This window comes from Xiphophorus couchianus, chromosome 5 (genome assembly GCF_001444195.1).
Source record: "Xiphophorus couchianus chromosome 5, X_couchianus-1.0, whole genome shotgun sequence".
In the NCBI taxonomy this organism is placed as follows: domain Eukaryota; kingdom Metazoa; phylum Chordata; class Actinopteri; order Cyprinodontiformes; family Poeciliidae; genus Xiphophorus; species Xiphophorus couchianus.
Genome location: NC_040232.1, coordinates 29,982,092 through 29,999,497, shown reverse-complemented (window position 1 = coordinate 29,999,497; position 17,406 = coordinate 29,982,092). Strand labels below are relative to the sequence as shown.

Below are 17,406 nucleotides of genomic sequence, written 5' to 3'. Positions count from 1 at the left end.
GGCATGTTTCTTTATTAAACAAATATAAATAACCCAAGACACTCGGGTGAAGAGAGGTGCGGAGCTGTCCACAGCTGGTGGTGAGTTGGCTCCGGTGGTGGGGGAGGATGCCGGTCAGACCTGGCAGGCCCAAATGTGTTGTGAGGGTCTGCTGGGAACTTATGGCAGAATCCCCTGAGACGGAGCTTTAACTCCCATTTCCGGCAGAACTTTGAACATGTTCCGGTGGAGGAGGGGGACATTGAGTCTGAGTGGACCATGTTCCATGCCTCCATTGTCGAGGCGGCTTATCGGAGCTGTGGCTTGGTCCTCCCTTGTTCAAGGTTGTCGGTGCCTGTCGCAGCGGCAACCCTCGTACCCGTTGGTGGACACCTTTGGTGAGGGATGCTGTCAGGCTGAAGAAGGAGTCCTATCAGGCCTTTTTGGTCTGTGGGACTCCAAAAGCAGCTGATGGGTACAGGCGAAGCAGCATGCGGCTCGGGTGGTTGCTGAGGCAAAAACTCGGGCGTCTTAGGACGCCGGATGGTGGGGATGGTGTGCTGCTGACCTCGACTCGGGACGTTGTGGGCCGGTGGGCAGAGTACTATCCCTGTATGACCGGTGTCAGAGTCTGGTCCGCATTTCCGGCAGTAAGTCGGGCTTGTTTCCGGTGAGAGTTGGACTATGCCAGGGCTGTCCTTTGTCACAGATTCTGTTCATTTCTTTCATGGACAGAATTTCTAGACGCAGCCAAGGTGTTGAGGGGATCCGTTTTGGTGGCCTTTTTTTGCGGATAATGTGGTCCTTTTGACCTCATCAGGTCATGATCTGCAGCTCTCGCTGGAGCGGTTCGCAGCCAAGTGTGAAGCGGGCGGCCGGGATGAGGATCAGTGCCTCCAAATCCGAGGCCATGGTCTTGAGCCGGAAAAGGGTAGAGTGCCTTCTCTGGGTCGGGGGGGGGGATGTCCTGCCCCAAGTGGAGGAGTTCAAGTATCTCGGGATCTTGTTCACAAATGAGGGAAGAAGGAACGAGAGGTCAACAGGCGAATTGGCTCAGCGTCTGCCGTCAAGCGGGCGCTGTACCGGTCCGTCGTGGTGAAGAAAGAGCTGAGTAAAAAAGCGAAGCTCTCGATTTACCGGTCGATCTGCGTTCCCACCCTCATCTATGGTCATGAGCTATGGGTCATGACCGAAAGAACGACATCGCGGATACAAGCGGCCGAAATGGGTTTTCTCCGTAGGGTGGCTGGGCTCTCCCTTAGAGATAGGGTGAGAAGCTCAGTCATCCGGGAGGGACTCAGAGTAGAGCCGCTGCTCCTTCAAGTAGAGAGGAGCCAGTTGAGGTGGCTCGGGCATCTAGTCAGGACGCCTCCCTGGTGAGGTTTTCCGGGCACGTCCCACCGGGAGGAGGCCCTGGGGAAAACCCAGGACACGCTGGAGGGACTATGTTTCTCGGCTGGCCTGGGAACGCCTTGGGATTCCCCCAGAGGAGCTGGAACAAGTGGCCGAGGAGAGGGAAGTCTGGGCCTCCCTTCTTAAGCTGCTACCCCCGCAACCCGCCCCCGGATAAAGCGGAAGAAAATGGATGGATAGATAAATACTGTAACCCAAATTTCCACACACAATAATACAACAGACCTGAGCCTGTAGAGGAACAGATCCAATATTAATTCTGTCTTTTTATTCAGTTGACATTTTGTCAAAAATGTACAAAGGTTTAATATAATTCTTTTAATTTTACATTAAAACAATTTGTGGAATTTGTCCACAAAAGCAGCGCAGTGCATGCAGTTTGTTTGCATGCATGTTTTTTTAAAACATTAAATATAACTTCTTGTTTTACAAACAGATACAATGAACCTTTTAGGAAACACGCTGTGCCAGTGGACCATGTCAAGTCTTTGAAAGGTATCACCCAATCCACACTTTTCTGCATAGACTGTTGTAATGTTATGACAGGTGAGGTCACTTTAACCCTTTGTGCGTCTTTGTCCAGTTTCAGTCCATAAAGGCAGTTCTGTGTGCGTCTTTTCTTCTTCTCACCACTGTCCTTTCACTCAAAGATGTGATAACGATACCGACCGCCTGCTTTCCGTCAGGCTGTCATTGTGCTTTGGTATAGGTAATACTAGTTTAAGACTCATCAGTAACTGTCCTGAGTCTGTGCAGGTTCCTCCCACAGCCAATCTTCTCTATTCCCCACCTGGTAGAGAAAACAATGCTGAAGGAATGTACCGTGAGCTGCCTTCCAGAGGTCACTGTGTGTCTGGCAAGTTCATGCAAGCCTGCACCCATGCAGATTCCTGTAGCAGCAGCAACAGATGCAGCGAGATGCTTGTTGGTTAACTTCCCACACAGCTGTTAGCTTTCAAACGCAACACATCACTCCAGAAATTAACAGCAGCCTGTGCAGATGGAGGCTGATTATTCATTACATTATACAGCATTTAGATGTTTCCCCATCTTTCCACCCTGATTTTGAAAACAAACTGCTTGCGTTTCCCAAACTAATGTGGTTTGGTTATTGTCATCAAGGGTTCATTTCTATCAGCATCCACCAGTGGTTTAGAAGCCCAGTGGTGAGTTTCAGGCCTTTTGTTTATTTGACCACAGTGAAGCCATAATTCTGCATAGGCTATATTATGCCAGTCAGCTCTGTCTTCCAGGTCTATTTTTACCTGTTAAACCTTTTCACAGTTTTGTCACGTTACGACTACAAACCTCATTGTATTGTATTTGGACTTATGGCATAGAGCAACACAAAATAGTGCAGAATTGTAAACTAAGTTCCTCCTATAGGCATGTAGTTGCATTGAATTTTATTTAGGGGCATCAGAGGAAAAGAAGGTTGAATGCAAACGTGCTCTCATCTCCCCCATCATTTTACTTCCACTTCTCAATGATTTTTGTTTTGATCTGTTACCTTAACTCCCAATAAAATATTCTTTTTGTATTATTTTATAGTTTGTCCAGCTGGTTTCTGTTTGTGACCTGGCATGTGTCATAATTTTGTTCAGCAGTGCATGTTACGCTGAATGACAAGAACATCTGAATCTGTCAGTAATAGTTTTAGCTGACAAAATGTGAAAACATTAAAGAGGTCTGAATATGTTTGCAAGACATCATGCTTGGGTGAAGTTTTGTTTAAAACTATAATGATGGTTATATCCCTATGACATATATAACCCTGACCATCATTATAGTACTTTTTTCCTCCAGTTGATGATCGGTAATTACCATCAAATTATTGTCAAACCAAAATAAATTAAATAAAAGTACAACGTCCAACTGCCTGGTAATTTTTTGTCCGGAATTGCAGTAGTCTTTTTTTCTTCAAGGCGTCATAAAAGCAAGTCAAGTTGTCTCAAAGTTATTCACGAGTAAAGCCCTTTTTTCATGCACTGACGACATTTCTGCACATGCTTGCAGATAAAAACTCACAGCAAACCTCGTCTCCTTTATCTACCCATGCCCCTTCCCTTCCCTCCTACCCTCGAAGTCCATTCCTAGCATTATTCTCATGTACTCATAGACGACGTAGGACACGCTCACGGCCGGGACGATCTTTAGCAGGTTGGGGGAGATTCCTCGGTAAAGTCCGGCGATGCCCTCTTGCGTAACAATGTTGCGGAGCAAGGACAGCATTGAAAGTTTAGGGGATCCTTTCACTGAAGCTGATTGGAGAGAAATATAGGAAAGATCAAGTTAGGAAAAATAAGAAAAACATTTTTTATATATTTTTATAGAATATTAGAGATACACGTAAAGGAACTTTGGGTCTCCTTCTAAAAAGAAGAAAGTAGTTTGGGGATTGCAGCCCAAGATGTTGAGTCTTTGGATTTCAAATATCAGCAGACAAACTGGCACAACTAATAGATCTAAAGTAGTCGTCTTTTAATAATTTATTAGTAGATTAAAGTTAGTCGGTTTTGATTGCTTTCAACCTTTATTAAATTAAATCATTATTTGAAAACTGCTTTTTGTATTTCTTTCAATTTAATTAAATTCAGTTAATCTCATTTATCTAGAACTGGCCATTGCCTCCCTGTGCAGTTTTCCCTGAAAACAATCTCGCTTGCAGCACAATCTGGGCTTTCTGTCCTTCACTTGGATTGCCCCTGGTAGATTTTTACCGGGGCCGATCAGCGAACAGAAAGAAAAATTGTGAACAATTACGTCGATTTTCTGCACTGTTTTAGAATTGTAGTCTGTTTGTACTTTTAGCCACAGCAGCGGAGGAAGTGAACGAAGCTGTTCAGTCTGTCGGCCACACTTCCAAATACTGAATTAAGATTAATATCTGCCTCTTTCAGAATAGCACTTCTCCCATTGCAGTGGAAGACGGTTGTTTGCAGCGCAGAGAATTTCCGGTATGCTTCATAGCACTGAACCGGTAACAAACGTTAGCGACCGGGTAAAATTTAAAACCTTAACACAGTCCACCCCTCCAGCAATCGTAGGAAAAGGACAATTTACAACAAAATGTCAATTCAATCAAATCATACATCCACTCTAATTAGATTTGTAATGCAATTTGGCTGATATGAAACTATATTTCATTCTCTGAAACGTTTGGTGGAATCCAGATGCCCGCAGCTGTCCTAACCTTGTGCTTGCATGCGTGTGCGGATCAGCGCCAGCGGGTAACTCGCAAGCATCCCGCATGTACTGGAGACTGCGCCGCATCCCAACAACACCATCACGCCCGGGTCAGACAAGCCCGTGTTCCGGTTCAGCCATGCAAGTTTGAGCGTCTGTGGAAGACAAGAGTGAGTGGGAAGTGAAGAGCCAGGGGAAATGCGCCACACTGAGAGCTGCGCTTCCCTCTGACCTCATACACGGCCAGGTCAATACCAGCATAAGGGACGATGCTCAGCATGTTGGGGACGTAGCCCTTGTAGAAGGCCGCAGCGCCTTCCCGCTGCAGGATCTGTTTGGCGCAGTCTGCTATTCCTTTGAACTGACCCGTTTTTCTGAGACTGAGCCGCGTCTTCAGCACCTGATGCACAGACAGAGGGACTGAGATGATTCATTTATAAGCAACCTTAGCATTTCCTCTTAGTGCCGTCGAATGATTTGTACATGTTTGGCCCATTACCTCCATCGGGTAAATGACTGTTTGAGCTGTTGCTCCAGCCAAAGAGCCGGCGACAAACCTCTCATGAACCCTCAGAGTTCTTGTTTCATCATGACCGCGCATCACACTCTTGATCTATGCAGAATACAAGGAAAGCAAAGGTTCGGGATAAGCATCACTATCAAACATTTATGCTCTATGATCTTAAATAAACTAAAAACTAAAGGGAAATGTAGCTACAAGACTTAGATTTTATATTAATTACATCTTAGCTTCGTGCCATTCATTAGTTTGTGAGAGAAGAGCAATACTACTGCCTTTTTAATACAAGTTAAATTTCAAGTAGTTAATTTCAGAATGCAGCCTGTAATTATGACTGTCTGCATGCATCATTGTTGTTGTGATGGTTGTTTTTTTTCCTTTTAATAACACACAGTCTATAATCCATCTGCTTTTGACTTACAAGCTAAGTGTTGCCATATGGGAAAACAAATCATATTTAATGATAATTTAACATATACGCCAAACGACACGATAGATCCAACTCAAATCTCAAATCCAACAGGTGTCGTAGAAGTGTTCACCTGTTCATAAGTGGAGAATTTGATGGCAGTCTCAGGGGCAATTTTCAGGACATTGACTCCGTTGCCTCTCCACAGAGACCATGGTCCTCCCTCGTTCAGCATGTACTTAAACCCGCTCAGAGCGCTGCCTCTAAATTCAGAGGAGCCATGTACCTGTACAGAACGGGAATAGTTAGGCATAAAAGATTAATTTTCTCATACATTTTACTCTACTGCTGTTAGACTGACTTGTCTGAAGACTTTGAGGCGGTCCAGTGGAGCGGTTCCGGTTCGGGACACAGATCCAGCCATGACTCCCGCCATCAGCTGCCGCCACATATAGCCAGACTTCTTCTGCGCTTCTGAAAACTCCTCTGGGACTGTCAGCTGCTCGCCTGTGTCCAATATCTACTGAGACCACAAATCGGGAGCAAAGAACAAACTGCACATTTCAAAATAGGGAGTTAGAATTAAATCTCAGACATGATATTTTGTAGTCTAGAGACCAACTGTAGGAACTACTTCCGTGACGTTCCAACTAACTGCACCGTCTCTGTTATTTAGAGATGTTCTTGTTCAAGTTCTGCAAGCTCGTTTACCATTGAACGCTTCCAGAACCGAGCCACATCCTCCATGTCGTTCAGGTGTTTGAACAGGAAGTAGTCGCGCCACTCACTCCAGTTAATCGTCATGGTGCCATCCTTGTCCATACTGAAGAAAAACCAAATGTATTAACAGACACACTGATACAGACACTGCAGCCATAACGTATGATAGCAAAGTTCATTTCTAATAGGATAATTAGGATTAATTGTAATGAATTCGATTATTGAAATAATCGTCAATTAATTTAGTAATCAATTAATCAATAACTTGAGTATATAGTAAAACAACAGTTCAATGTATATAACTGTGTCAGCAAGAAATGTGGATGGGCGATCTGGATTTAAAAGTTTATTATGATCTTGTAGGGTATATGTTGGAATAATGATAAAAATGGTGAAATAAAGCATTTAAAATCTACTGTAGTGTTTTTTAAGACCTTATGGCTAAGATTGCACATCACTGCAGTCAAAGCACTACAAACTTAAACACTGCACTTCAAAAAACTGCCACAAAAAACAACTAATTATTAAACTAGCTACTTTAGGAATCCATCCATCCATTTACTGTTCACCCTTGTCCCTAATGGGGTCGGGAGGGTTGCTGGTGCCCATCTCCAGCTACGTTCCGGGCGAGAGGCGGGGTACACCCTGGACAGGTCGCCAGTCTGTCGCAGGGCAACACAGAGACATACAGGACAAACAACCATTCACACACACACTCACACCTAGGGAGAATTTAGAGAAACCAATTGACCTGACAGTCATGTTTTGGGACTGTGGGAGGAAGCCGGAGAACCCGGAGAGAACCCACGCATGCACAGGGAGAACATGCAAACTCCATGCAGAAAGACCCCGGCCGGGAATCGAACCCAGGACCTTCTTGCTGCAAGGCAACAGTGCTACCAACTGCGCCACTGTGCAGCCCCACTTTAGGAATCCAATTACTTTAAATAAATAAACAAAGAATAACTGTATTTAATGATACTTTAAAATACATTGATATTTATTACGCCTATCAAATAACTAACAGCTGTCACGATCAATACATAGGACCAATACATAATTTTTTTAATTAAAATTTTCACCTTTAATGAGAGAATGAGCTTGGATTCATTTATTCATTCACAAAGTCCTTATCCTGGCATTTAGCAAACATAAATTATTTTTTCAAACCTAACTAAGATAAAACAGGAAAGATTTAGCCGGACTTACTGTTGGATTGTGTGAAAAAGCCAGATTCTGTCTGTTTTCGAACGGTTTATAAATCTGGCTACAACTGTGTAGTGATATGAAGAGAGCCTGGATGACAAACCTTAGCAGAATCCTGGTGGCATCTTCAGGGCTAACATTCACACCGATGGTGTGAAGACAGTCCTGAATCTCTTCCACATCAATCCAACCTGCAGATATGAAGAGACAGCAGAACACAAGAAGGAAGTTAGATGGTTTGGGATAAAACAACATGTAAAAAAATAACAGTGAGGTTCATTGTTCTTTCGTCTTTCTCCTTTCGGCCACAGACCGTCTTTGTTTCTGTCCACATGGTGAAACATGACTTGAAGTTGCTTCTCGTGGTTGTGAAGATACTCGACGAACTCCTCAAAGTCCAGGACTCCGTCTTGGTTGGTGTCCCCGGTCTCTACAATCTGACAATGAAAATGAAGAATTTAAATATATTATCTATCTGTCTGTATATTTATATATATATGAAATAAATATATTATTTAATATATTTGGCCATGTTTAATGAATGTATGCCCACAATTCTGCTTGTGAGGAAAAGTCGCTGAATGTTTGTTGCCCTATTTACTGTTGCATCAAAGTAGAAGCAAAAAGTGTGGTCGATAAGAGAAAAATACTTCAACACCATTTGGCCTTTTTGACTGATGGGCCAAATGGGTCACACTTTGGACTGTCACCCTGCTTTACTGGAATGCCCCCCCCAAAAAGCCTACATACAAATGAATCTAAAATACTAAAATATAACAAATTATTAGACAGTAAAAAAACCAAAAACATGGTACCTATACGAACGGAACAAAACCTCTTGGAAATATAACCAGGAAAACCTGATAACTCATGAAAAAATACAAGGAGTACAACAGGGATAAAGGTCACCATTCTCAGCTTACAAGAGCAGCCTCCTTAGACAGAAATAACCGCCACGCTGCCCTTCACGTGCCCACACGCAGAAACCTTCACAGACACATGGCCACATGTACAGAGCAACTGAGGATTTAATTGAGGAGAGTTAAATTGTCTGCCCGTGCTCACAAAACAGCCACGCTGCTGATGTTCTGGTACAAACAGTACCCAAACAAACTGGAGGTTACATGGTTCAAGAGCGTTTACGGAAGGGAAACGGTGGAAAGGCTGCACACTTTTAACTAGACCCAACAGAAACCATGTGCTATTATTACACTATTACAAAAATCAACTCAAGCCACTTAACATGGCGCAGTTTGAATAAAGATGGGCCGTTATTTTTTTTTTACTTAATGTAATATTTTTGACTTTGTTTTCCTTCTATTATTACAAGGGATACAATTAACCTTGTTATGTTCTGTAATGCAACAAAGTAAAAGCTTAGATTAGCATATAGATCTTTCCAAAAATTATTATGAAATTTAGAAAAATATGTTAAAGATGTAATTATGGTATAAATCTTCATAACGTGCAAACAAAAAAAAAAATGTTGGAGAAAATATTTAGATGCTTTTGGGTGGGAACTATTTTTTTATTTTTATCATTTCATAAATGATTTGAGGCGGCCTTTATTTAAGAGTGGTTAGATGGGACAGTGGGTAATGAAGACACGTGGCAAAGGTCATCAGGTCGGGACTCGAACCTGCATCGAGGACTAAGGCCTCCATACGTGAGTTGTGCTTTACCCCTGCACCTCCACACCACCCCAGGTGGGAGACAGTTCATCAGACTTTTTAACATAGTTTCATTTAGTCTGTGATAAAATACAAACCTGCTTTTCTTATCCGTGCTTCAGGCCTCGTAGTTACTTACCTTCTGCAGGCAGCCGTTGGAGAGCCCTTTGTGTGCCAGCCCCGCCTGCAGCTCCAGCATGTCAATGCGTCCATCTTTGTTGAGGTCCAGCTGTTCAAACAGCTCAGCCCAGTGCTTCCTTCTCTCCTCATCTGGAACAAAGTGTTGATCTTCCTGACACTGCACCTTCAGGATCCAAGTCGACCGCTGGGTTGTCATGACCGGACGTCACTCGGAGTCAGCTGAAATGCAAGAGCATCAGTTCAATAACCTTCGTAACGAACAATGAACATCCTTCATACCTGTACACCGAGGCAGCGATGGACTTTTAGACTTGGCTACTTCACCTACGGCCCAAAAAGAGAGCCAATGCAGTTGTGCTGAAGGTCTTTTCAATTAAAGATTCATGCAGATATAACTAAATGTCTTATTACTGCACATATCAGGCAAGATATTGAAAAATCTCACTGAGAGTACTTGAATGTTTTGATGATTCCTTAGATAAAGTTACAAACCTCTGTATGTAACAAGATCTGGAGATACAAAATCAATTAAGCTCAAAAATAACAACGGACAGAATATGGAGAAACACGTTGGTTTGAGCCTTTGACGTTTTTGTTGTGTTCCTTTCACACCTGAATTCAACTTGTTCAATTTGTCAAACAATGTCATAAGGAGGCTCTTTATATGGAGATCGATGCATTCATGTGGAGATTTATGGGTAATAGTGTTACGCTTTTATTTCTGTAATGGGATCTACAATACGAACAGCTCTAACAATTTCATTAAAAAAGCTGGGCTTCATCTTTCAGTTTATTTCAATTTATTTTATTTATATAGCGTCAAAAAAAAAGAAGAAAAAAAAAAACAATTTGCAAAACAGCTGATCTACCTCGGTAATCCAGTCACAAAGCCATATTCCTCCTGGACCATAACTACTTTCTGTGTTAAGAAAGTACTCATGTACATTTCTGTTAAATATTTTGTCTAGGATAGAAAACACAGAATCAATCAATGAACCTGATGTGCTTTTTATGGAAAGAAAAACTAGGAAAACAATGATAAGAGCTAAATAGCTCTATCAATGACTCCATCCATGAAAGAATCACAACTATACATAGATGTGCAGAGCTAGGAGAACTTTCTCTAGAAAGAATTTTAAAAATTAGAGAACACATTATAAATGACGTCAGTAGCTCCATCAGTGGCTTTTACCAGTAGAAACACAACTAAACTCAAGATCACAGGGCCAGGAGTAATTTCTTTGGAAAACAAAAAAGAAGAGAGTATAGGTAAATTTTTGTGAGGGTGTAAACATTTCTAGAAACTATACCATGTTTATAGGGAATCTTTCAGAAAGAAGTGGTAAAAAGTGAGTTGACGCAAACTTCAGAAGTTAACGTTGCGATATTGAGTCTGCTGTTGTATGTTCATTCCCCCTCCCTGCCCAGTTCCTGACTTGTTACTACCAATAAACTCCTCTAACACTACTGAATCTGCCCGCAGCTTAAAGGTGATGTTTAGCCAACTCTTTGTACTTTGAGGTAAATAAAAATGTGTGTGAGCCTAGGGCACCAAAACTGACTCCAGTCCAGAGGCCCAGATTTCCCTAAATCCGGCCCTGGTAGGGATAGTTTACAAGAATGAAAAACATTTTCCCCGTTGACTGTTTTTTTTTCAATCCATGAGTATATTTAGGTCCTTATAGTTCAGCTAAAGTCATATTAGTGGTTTGTACTTCTGCTAAAGCACAAATCATCTCTTATTCTGAAATTATGTACAAATTACATGACGATAATAAAGACACATTAGCAATAAAAGTGTATATTTTCAGCTCACAGCTCCACGCATTGACGCAGGCTGCAATGATAATCGCGTATAATCTAATCCTCAAGCAGTTATGGAGGCTGTTGGAGTCTAATTATAAAACCCAGCAGACCTCCGCCTCAGCCTGACTCACTGTTTATCTGCACGCCGAGGCGCCGCCGTCCAAAGCCGGATGCAGAGGAGGGTCGTGACTGGCGGGAGAAAGCAGCGGCTGCGGAGCTCCGTGTACTGGAGCCAGTTGACGCGGATCCACTGCGTCCCAGTGGATCCCGCGGGTTCCGGGTGCAGCCCAGCTGTTTGCTCCGTGTTGGGTGGATTTCCTTCACGCGGTTCTGTTCACGAAGCAGGAAGAGGCGAGAGAAGCAGTCCGCTGGCGGCCACAGTGTCCGCTGAGTGAATGTGGAGGATGTAGTCCTGGTTATAGCTGCGTGTTCCACATATCTCCTCTTTAATGTTCAGCTCACTTATTTTCCTCAAGCTCTTATTCACAAGACGCATTCAGATTACTTGTACTTCTTTTTTTTTTTCTTTACCACCATAACAGTTCCTCTTTTCTTTAATGCATGCAAACATTTTGTTCGCCTTTATCTTTCATTTGTGCATCTGCAACTATTTAGATGCCAAAAAGATGTAAATATACAGACAATTCTCTGCTTTCGTTAAGCTCTTATCTGAACTAACTAAGCACAACATGCACGGATAACATTTCAAAGCTGTAACTGTCAGTACTTTATATCTGCAGTGGATTAGCACCGCAGGCTTCAAGTTTCCTCACATGATGGTTGGCATTTCACTCCCGTCGCCCACTTCTCGTCAACAGTGAGGACATCAGCTCCTTTCCTCAGAGGACTGTCAAAACAGCTTCCCAGTGTCCAACTGGTGCTTCAATGGCACAAATATGAGAACATGGGCTGCCCAGCATTGAGCTTTGTGACAGCGCAGGATAGAACCGGGCAATACGGGTGCACAGTTTCATATCAGTTGATATTGAAAATTATTAATTTTATTGTTTTAATATGAAATACTGCCAAACTGGTGATATGACCTTTCTTGTTTTATCCTCAATTTCTTCTTTAGCTGTTTTTCTCGACTTCTCCTTTTACACCACACCGTTGATTTTTATTTATAAGCAGTTATGAAGAGGCATAACTGCTTAACAGTAGCAGTTATGCTGCGCAAGTTACTCAACAGGTTGTTGCTAGGTAACCAAAGAGCCAGTGAGTTAGTTGATGCTTTTCTTTCTGACATTTTCTATTGATAATGATCAAATGACTGTCACCATATGTTGATTTATTGCTACATGGTTAAAATAAATAAATAAATAAATAAATAAATAAAATAAATAAATAAATAAATAAATAATAAAATAAATAAAGGAAGATCCTAGAGTCCTGGGGACGTTAGGACCCTGAAAAGACAACAAATCATCTTTTCTATATGAATCTTTGTTAGTCTCTGTTAATCTTTCACTAGAGTGAAAGACTAAAAACAAATGGAAAACTATTAACATGGCCACTCATGATGAAAAAAAGAGCATTACGACGTGAAAAACATCCCCAAATAGAGCCAACCCCAAAGAAAATACAACATAAAAAGTCCAAGGGAAATCTAAAAATAATAATAGGCAAAATCAGAAATTAATGCAAGCCAACTAAAAGATGTGAAATTAATGGGTTGAATCATCTTAAATACACTAAAAACTTTTTTTAAATTTTGTTTTGGAAGAATGACAATTTTTTTTTGAAAAACAGAGTGATGAGGAATTTACAAACTGCAAAGAGAGCATGCATGGCAGATAAATAAAAGCTAAAGAAAAACATCCTGGCAGCATGACGCCGTCACCACCGTGCTTCACTGTGGGGACGATGTGTTCAGCGTTATGTTCAACATTACATTTCATTCCCAAATGGGATTTTTATTTAACTTTCTTCTGTAATTTTGCTGTGGAGCTCCTCAGATGTTAACCAGCTGTGCTAACAAACTCTGATCCCTTCACAGAACAGCTGGATTTACACTGAGATTAAATTACACACAGGATTATTCTACATAATTAATAGGTGAATTCTGAAGGCATTTGCATTGGATTTTATCTAGGGGTAGTCATGCCAGTGTTTTCAAATTTTTATTTATAACATTTTTTTATTTTCTTTCCATTTTAGAACTATGGACTACTTTGAGCTGGACTATCAGATAAAATACAATAAAATGTGTAGTTTTAACATAAGTGATAGAATTAAAATAATAACCTATATAAATACTAATCAGTATGTTTCTGAGTGAAGGAGGCCCTGCTGAAGGACGCAGAGACAGCCGGCGCCAGTTCTAATCAGACGGCTGCTCAACAGAAGGACATGCTATTCTTCATGTTTATAAAATGATAGTGTATAGCGTAATTATGCTGATGCAGTTACACTGTTTGTAGTAAATATTCTAGTTTATCTCATGAAATGTGAATCACGTTGCAGCTGCATATGTTTTGATTAGAGCTGAAACGTGCATTGTAACTAGGGGATGATTTTCAATAAAAAGAGAGGTGCGGCAGAATGTGCTTTCAGAATAGGTGGAGATTGTAACTGAAGCACATCTCTGTCTGTTCTCCTCGCGAGCAAAAAGAATCTACAGTAACTCTCTTGTCTTTTCCTATTTCTTGCATTTTTTTCAATGTTCTAGGTGATTCGAACCTGACAATAAGAAACTGTGGAAAAGTTCATCCATTTGCAAGGTGTTGCTTAGTGACAATTTCCCACGGTTTCAAGGCCCAGTATACACCTATGCTGTCAGCTGTGTGTGAACAATAGCAATATAATTGATACTGCAGAGCTAAACTACTTGTCCGTTATAAAACTCATACAGAGTTCTCAGACTGCTCCTCCACCTGTTCCTCCATCATCACTTCATTATCTTTCTGCAGAACTCCACAGAACAGAACGTCCATGTTTGGACCAGCACAGACCTTTATGAGGCTGCCAGTGTACCCTGACCAAACACACACACACAGCGCTGCTTCTTTGATTTTCCTTTCATATACACTGACCTGCTTTGTGTCTCCTGCTGACAGGTCTACCTGATCTGTTCCCCATCACATCCCCGTTCAGCTCCCAGCTCCACACCTGCTGGTCTGAGAGCAGCAGATCCACGGATCAGATAATCCACATGTCCACCGCTGTATATAAGAGCGGCGCATTCAAGTCCCGGAGACAGACTGACAAGTTATCTAAAGTAATAATATTGAGTTCATTTTGAAATATGTGTAAGGGACTCTCCTACCTGCCTTCCTCCTGCTTGGAGAAGTAAGTGTTTTTCTAGGACTCCAGGTGATATACTTTGCTGGGATTTGAAATGCTTAAAATTTAATTTCATGCGTTTCAGGGCAAAAGGGATGCGAGTGAAGCTGAGCCACCTGGCTGAGATCCACCACAAGCAAAGGTAACTTAGTGAAGTTTGTTTTAGGTTAAATATGTGGTAATAACAATGCATTTTTAAATGAATTTTTTGCCTAATTTTCAGGGTACACGATGGAAAAATCCTTCAGGATCTGGAAACTCTGCTGGGCAGCAAAAGTAGGTCACTTCATTTCTGTTTAAAATTCTGTTCATAAAAATCTTTTAAAATGACTTTTGGTTGAAAGATACTGAGAAAATTTCTCAGAGTGTCTTTAATTTTATTCCTATACAAACTTAATTTTATTCCTATACAAACTTAATAACTATATGGCAGACATGCCAACAGAAATATGCTGATAAGATGATATTTAATTAGAACGTTATTGCAAAAAAAAAAAAAAATCATTTTTTAAAAGAAGCATATAAATTATTCTTGTAGATTTATGTTAAAACTTAGAAATTATGCTCATTGAACTCAACATGGCTCATATATGAAAAATTTGAATAAAGCATATTTAAATGTTATGATTAAATGTTGTGAATGTGTGTGAGGTGGTAGTAGTGAGTTAGATATTACTCATACAGCCTGCTCAAGAAATTAAAACAACTAGTGACATTTAAGCAGCATTTTTATTACTTAGATGATTAAAAAATTGTTTTCATTTCTTTAACATTGTTACTGCATCCAGTTAGCTGCATACACTCTGGAAGTTTTTATGTAACAAAATATTTTTCAGATTAAAGTTTCAGTATGATTGTGCGTGTTGCATTTACCAGTTTCTTAGTTTTTTAAACTCTAATTTTAGGTTTGAACACAAATTTATATACTCAGGCAATTAATTAGGTGTGTATGTTTAATTAGAGTCTCAAAAATCAGACCATCTACCATCCTTGCAGCTCTGATAGAGCTTAAACTAAATTAGGTATTTTAATTAGGTTATAATTTGAGAAATTAATTTAACAATTAACTGTTTTACAACTAAATTTACAATTAGCTGCAGTTAATTATTTAAAAGATATAACTGAAGCATCTTTTTTTAACCTGTACCTTATGTTTTAGATTTATAGGTTTACAAGAGCTGCTGCGTGTATTTTTTATAAAGGTGTAATTAAGTCAGGCCATATCGCGAATGAAGGATGACACTATGATTTTTGACTCAACTTAAAATAACGTTTACAACGTAAATTAACTTTAGTTTTGGAATATAATTAGACAATTGCACAGTTTAAGTCAGACAATATTGAAAACATTTGATATTTTACATCATAAACATACCTTCTGCCTCTGTCAGGTGGGCTGCTAATGACAAGATACATTTTTAAGCTCCGTTACTTGTCTTTTGATTGTTGCCGTTAAGCTGCGTTAACACTAACAGTTAAACCGGAAATCGTCCCTTCAAAATAAAAGCTCAACAGGACGTTTACCATCATTAAAGCTAATTAAGGGTATTAGTCATGAGTATATTTCATTTGTATATTGTAGTCAATCTTTTATCCACTTACTTTCCATATGCTGCAATTTTTTTTTATATTTAAACTTGACTTGTTTACTCTGTATGAATATCAGAGTCAATAACTGGTTACATTTATTCAGCTACATTTACTTAAATAAATTTTTGGAAAAAATTTACTTTTAGGAGCATTTTTTTTATTACGCTGTGGTCTTTAATTTTACTTGAGTTATTTTATTATAAAGTAAAACTTGAGCAAAATTTCTGGACTCTACCCACTTCACTGAATGGAGAACAAAATTATTTTAATTTTAAATTGACCAGACACACGCATGCAGTTTTATACTAAAAGAAATTTATGTGGAAAAAAAAAAAAGAATTGGCTGGATTTTGCTATTTAAAATGCCAGAATGTAACTTTATACTGTGGTTTGTCTGATGGAATAATTATTAAACATTAAATGAAATTATAAAATGACTCTTACCTTCGACAACAGTCTGTGGAAGCTTTCCCTCCAGGTCGATGTCTTCTTGATGCTGCTCTACATAACTGCGTCACTGTCCTTCCAGTCGGTCTTCAGGCGTTTCGAGGGTTCCTGCGTTCAGAGTTCAGCGAGGAGAACCTGGAGTTCTGGCTGGCCTGTGAGGACTACAGGGTTTCCCCTTCAAACATGCAGAAGACCAAAGCCAGCAGCATCTACAACCAGTTCATCAACCCCGACGCTCCACTAGAGGTCAGTGGAGGAGCGCAGTGCCAAACATTTATGAATCTTCGAGCTTGTTTTGACCTCCAGTTTTTCATCCCTGTCAGGTGAACCTGGATGCTGAGACCCGTGAGGCTCTGCTGAGCATGATGGACTCCCCGTGTGCCGACACCTTCAACCTAGCACAGCAGAGGATCTACAGCCTGATGGCCAAGGACTCCTTCCCTCGGTTTCTCCGCTCTCACCACTGTGCAGAGGCCATCAAGGCTTATTAAACTTCCTAGCTGAAAACGGCTTCAGAAACTAATCTTTTCTGCTGGACTTGACTGTAATGTGCAATTTATTTTAGCAACACGTTTAGTCATGCAACAGTCTATTACATGCTGTTAGGAACAGTAGCATTAAAATGCTTAAATGTAGATGAAAAAAAAAAAACTTAAATAAAGAGTGGGTTATATAAATCTCTGAATGTTCCGATTTATTCAACATTACTGAATAGATTCACTTGTCAAATTAAGTTTTAATTTGATAGAGTTGCAAATATAACATTCCAGATATATAAAGTTTTAACACAGGTTAGGACTGGGCAATAAATCAATAACATATATACACACACATAAATATATATATATATATACTGTATATATCTTGTCAGATTTTTCAATAATTTCACAGAACTCGGAGCCAGAACCAGATGGCATTCTGGGGTATGAAAGCTGAGGAAAGGCTTTAGCTGCTCAACCTTTCATGGCTAAGCTAAGCAAGATTGGTGGCATCAACCAACTCTCTCGCTCTTTGGTTACCTAGCAACAACCTGTCGA

At 40.4% G+C, this 17,406-nt stretch overlaps 2 protein-coding genes across 7 annotated transcripts; one reads left to right on the top strand and one right to left on the bottom strand.

The window, feature by feature from the left end:
* Positions 1-1,626: 1,626 nt before the first annotated feature.
* LOC114144627 (calcium-binding mitochondrial carrier protein SCaMC-3-like) lies at positions 1,627-15,835 on the bottom strand. 6 transcript variants are annotated; one of them, XM_028017675.1, is made up of 12 exons: positions 11,182-12,354; positions 9,243-9,463; positions 7,747-7,870; positions 7,537-7,624; positions 6,219-6,330; positions 5,869-6,027; positions 5,641-5,793; positions 5,078-5,191; positions 4,811-4,978; positions 4,586-4,733; positions 3,471-3,653; positions 1,627-2,182 (listed from the first exon to the last, which is right to left on the bottom strand). In XM_028017675.1, exons 2-12 carry the CDS (start codon positions 9,438-9,440, stop codon positions 2,172-2,174), a joined length of 1,458 nt encoding a protein of 485 aa, XP_027873476.1. In that variant the 5' UTR covers positions 9,441-9,463; positions 11,182-12,354; the 3' UTR covers positions 1,627-2,171. The 6 variants fall into 6 exon arrangements, with proteins under 6 accessions (XP_027873476.1, XP_027873472.1, XP_027873477.1 ...); XM_028017674.1 differs by lacking the exons at positions 1,627-2,182; positions 11,182-12,354 and adding an exon at positions 15,708-15,835 and having other exon boundaries at positions 3,442-3,653; XM_028017673.1 differs by lacking the exons at positions 1,627-2,182; positions 11,182-12,354 and adding an exon at positions 14,083-14,264 and having other exon boundaries at positions 3,442-3,653.
* On the top strand, positions 14,226-17,202 carry LOC114144678 (regulator of G-protein signaling 5). Its single transcript, XM_028017756.1, has 5 exons — positions 14,226-14,338; positions 14,418-14,474; positions 14,556-14,608; positions 16,452-16,615; positions 16,693-17,202. Exons 1-5 carry the CDS (start codon positions 14,295-14,297, stop codon positions 16,858-16,860), a joined length of 486 nt encoding a protein of 161 aa, XP_027873557.1. The 5' UTR covers positions 14,226-14,294; the 3' UTR covers positions 16,861-17,202.
* The last annotated feature ends 204 nt before the right edge of the window (positions 17,203-17,406 follow it).

Excerpts from the sequence above, each read along its gene's own strand:
- LOC114144627 (XM_028017674.1), bottom strand. The coding sequence starts at position 9,440 with ATGACAACCCAGCGGTCGACTTGGATCCTGAAGGTGCAGTGTCAGGAA. Across the intron at positions 7,871-9,242 it reads CCAACGGCTGCCTGCAGAAG|ATTGTAGAGACCGGGGACAC; the intron begins GTAAGTAACTAC and ends TTTCATTGTCAG. Across the intron at positions 6,028-6,218 it reads GGTTCTGGAAGCGTTCAATG|ATATTGGACACAGGCGAGCA; the intron begins GTAAACGAGCTT and ends TGGTCTCAGTAG.
- LOC114144678 (XM_028017756.1), top strand. The coding sequence starts at position 14,295 with ATGTGTAAGGGACTCTCCTACCTGCCTTCCTCCTGCTTGGAGAA. Across the intron at positions 14,339-14,417 it reads CCTTCCTCCTGCTTGGAGAA|GGCAAAAGGGATGCGAGTGA; the intron begins GTAAGTGTTTTT and ends CATGCGTTTCAG. Across the intron at positions 14,609-16,451 it reads AACTCTGCTGGGCAGCAAAA|TCGGTCTTCAGGCGTTTCGA; the intron begins GTAGGTCACTTC and ends CTGTCCTTCCAG.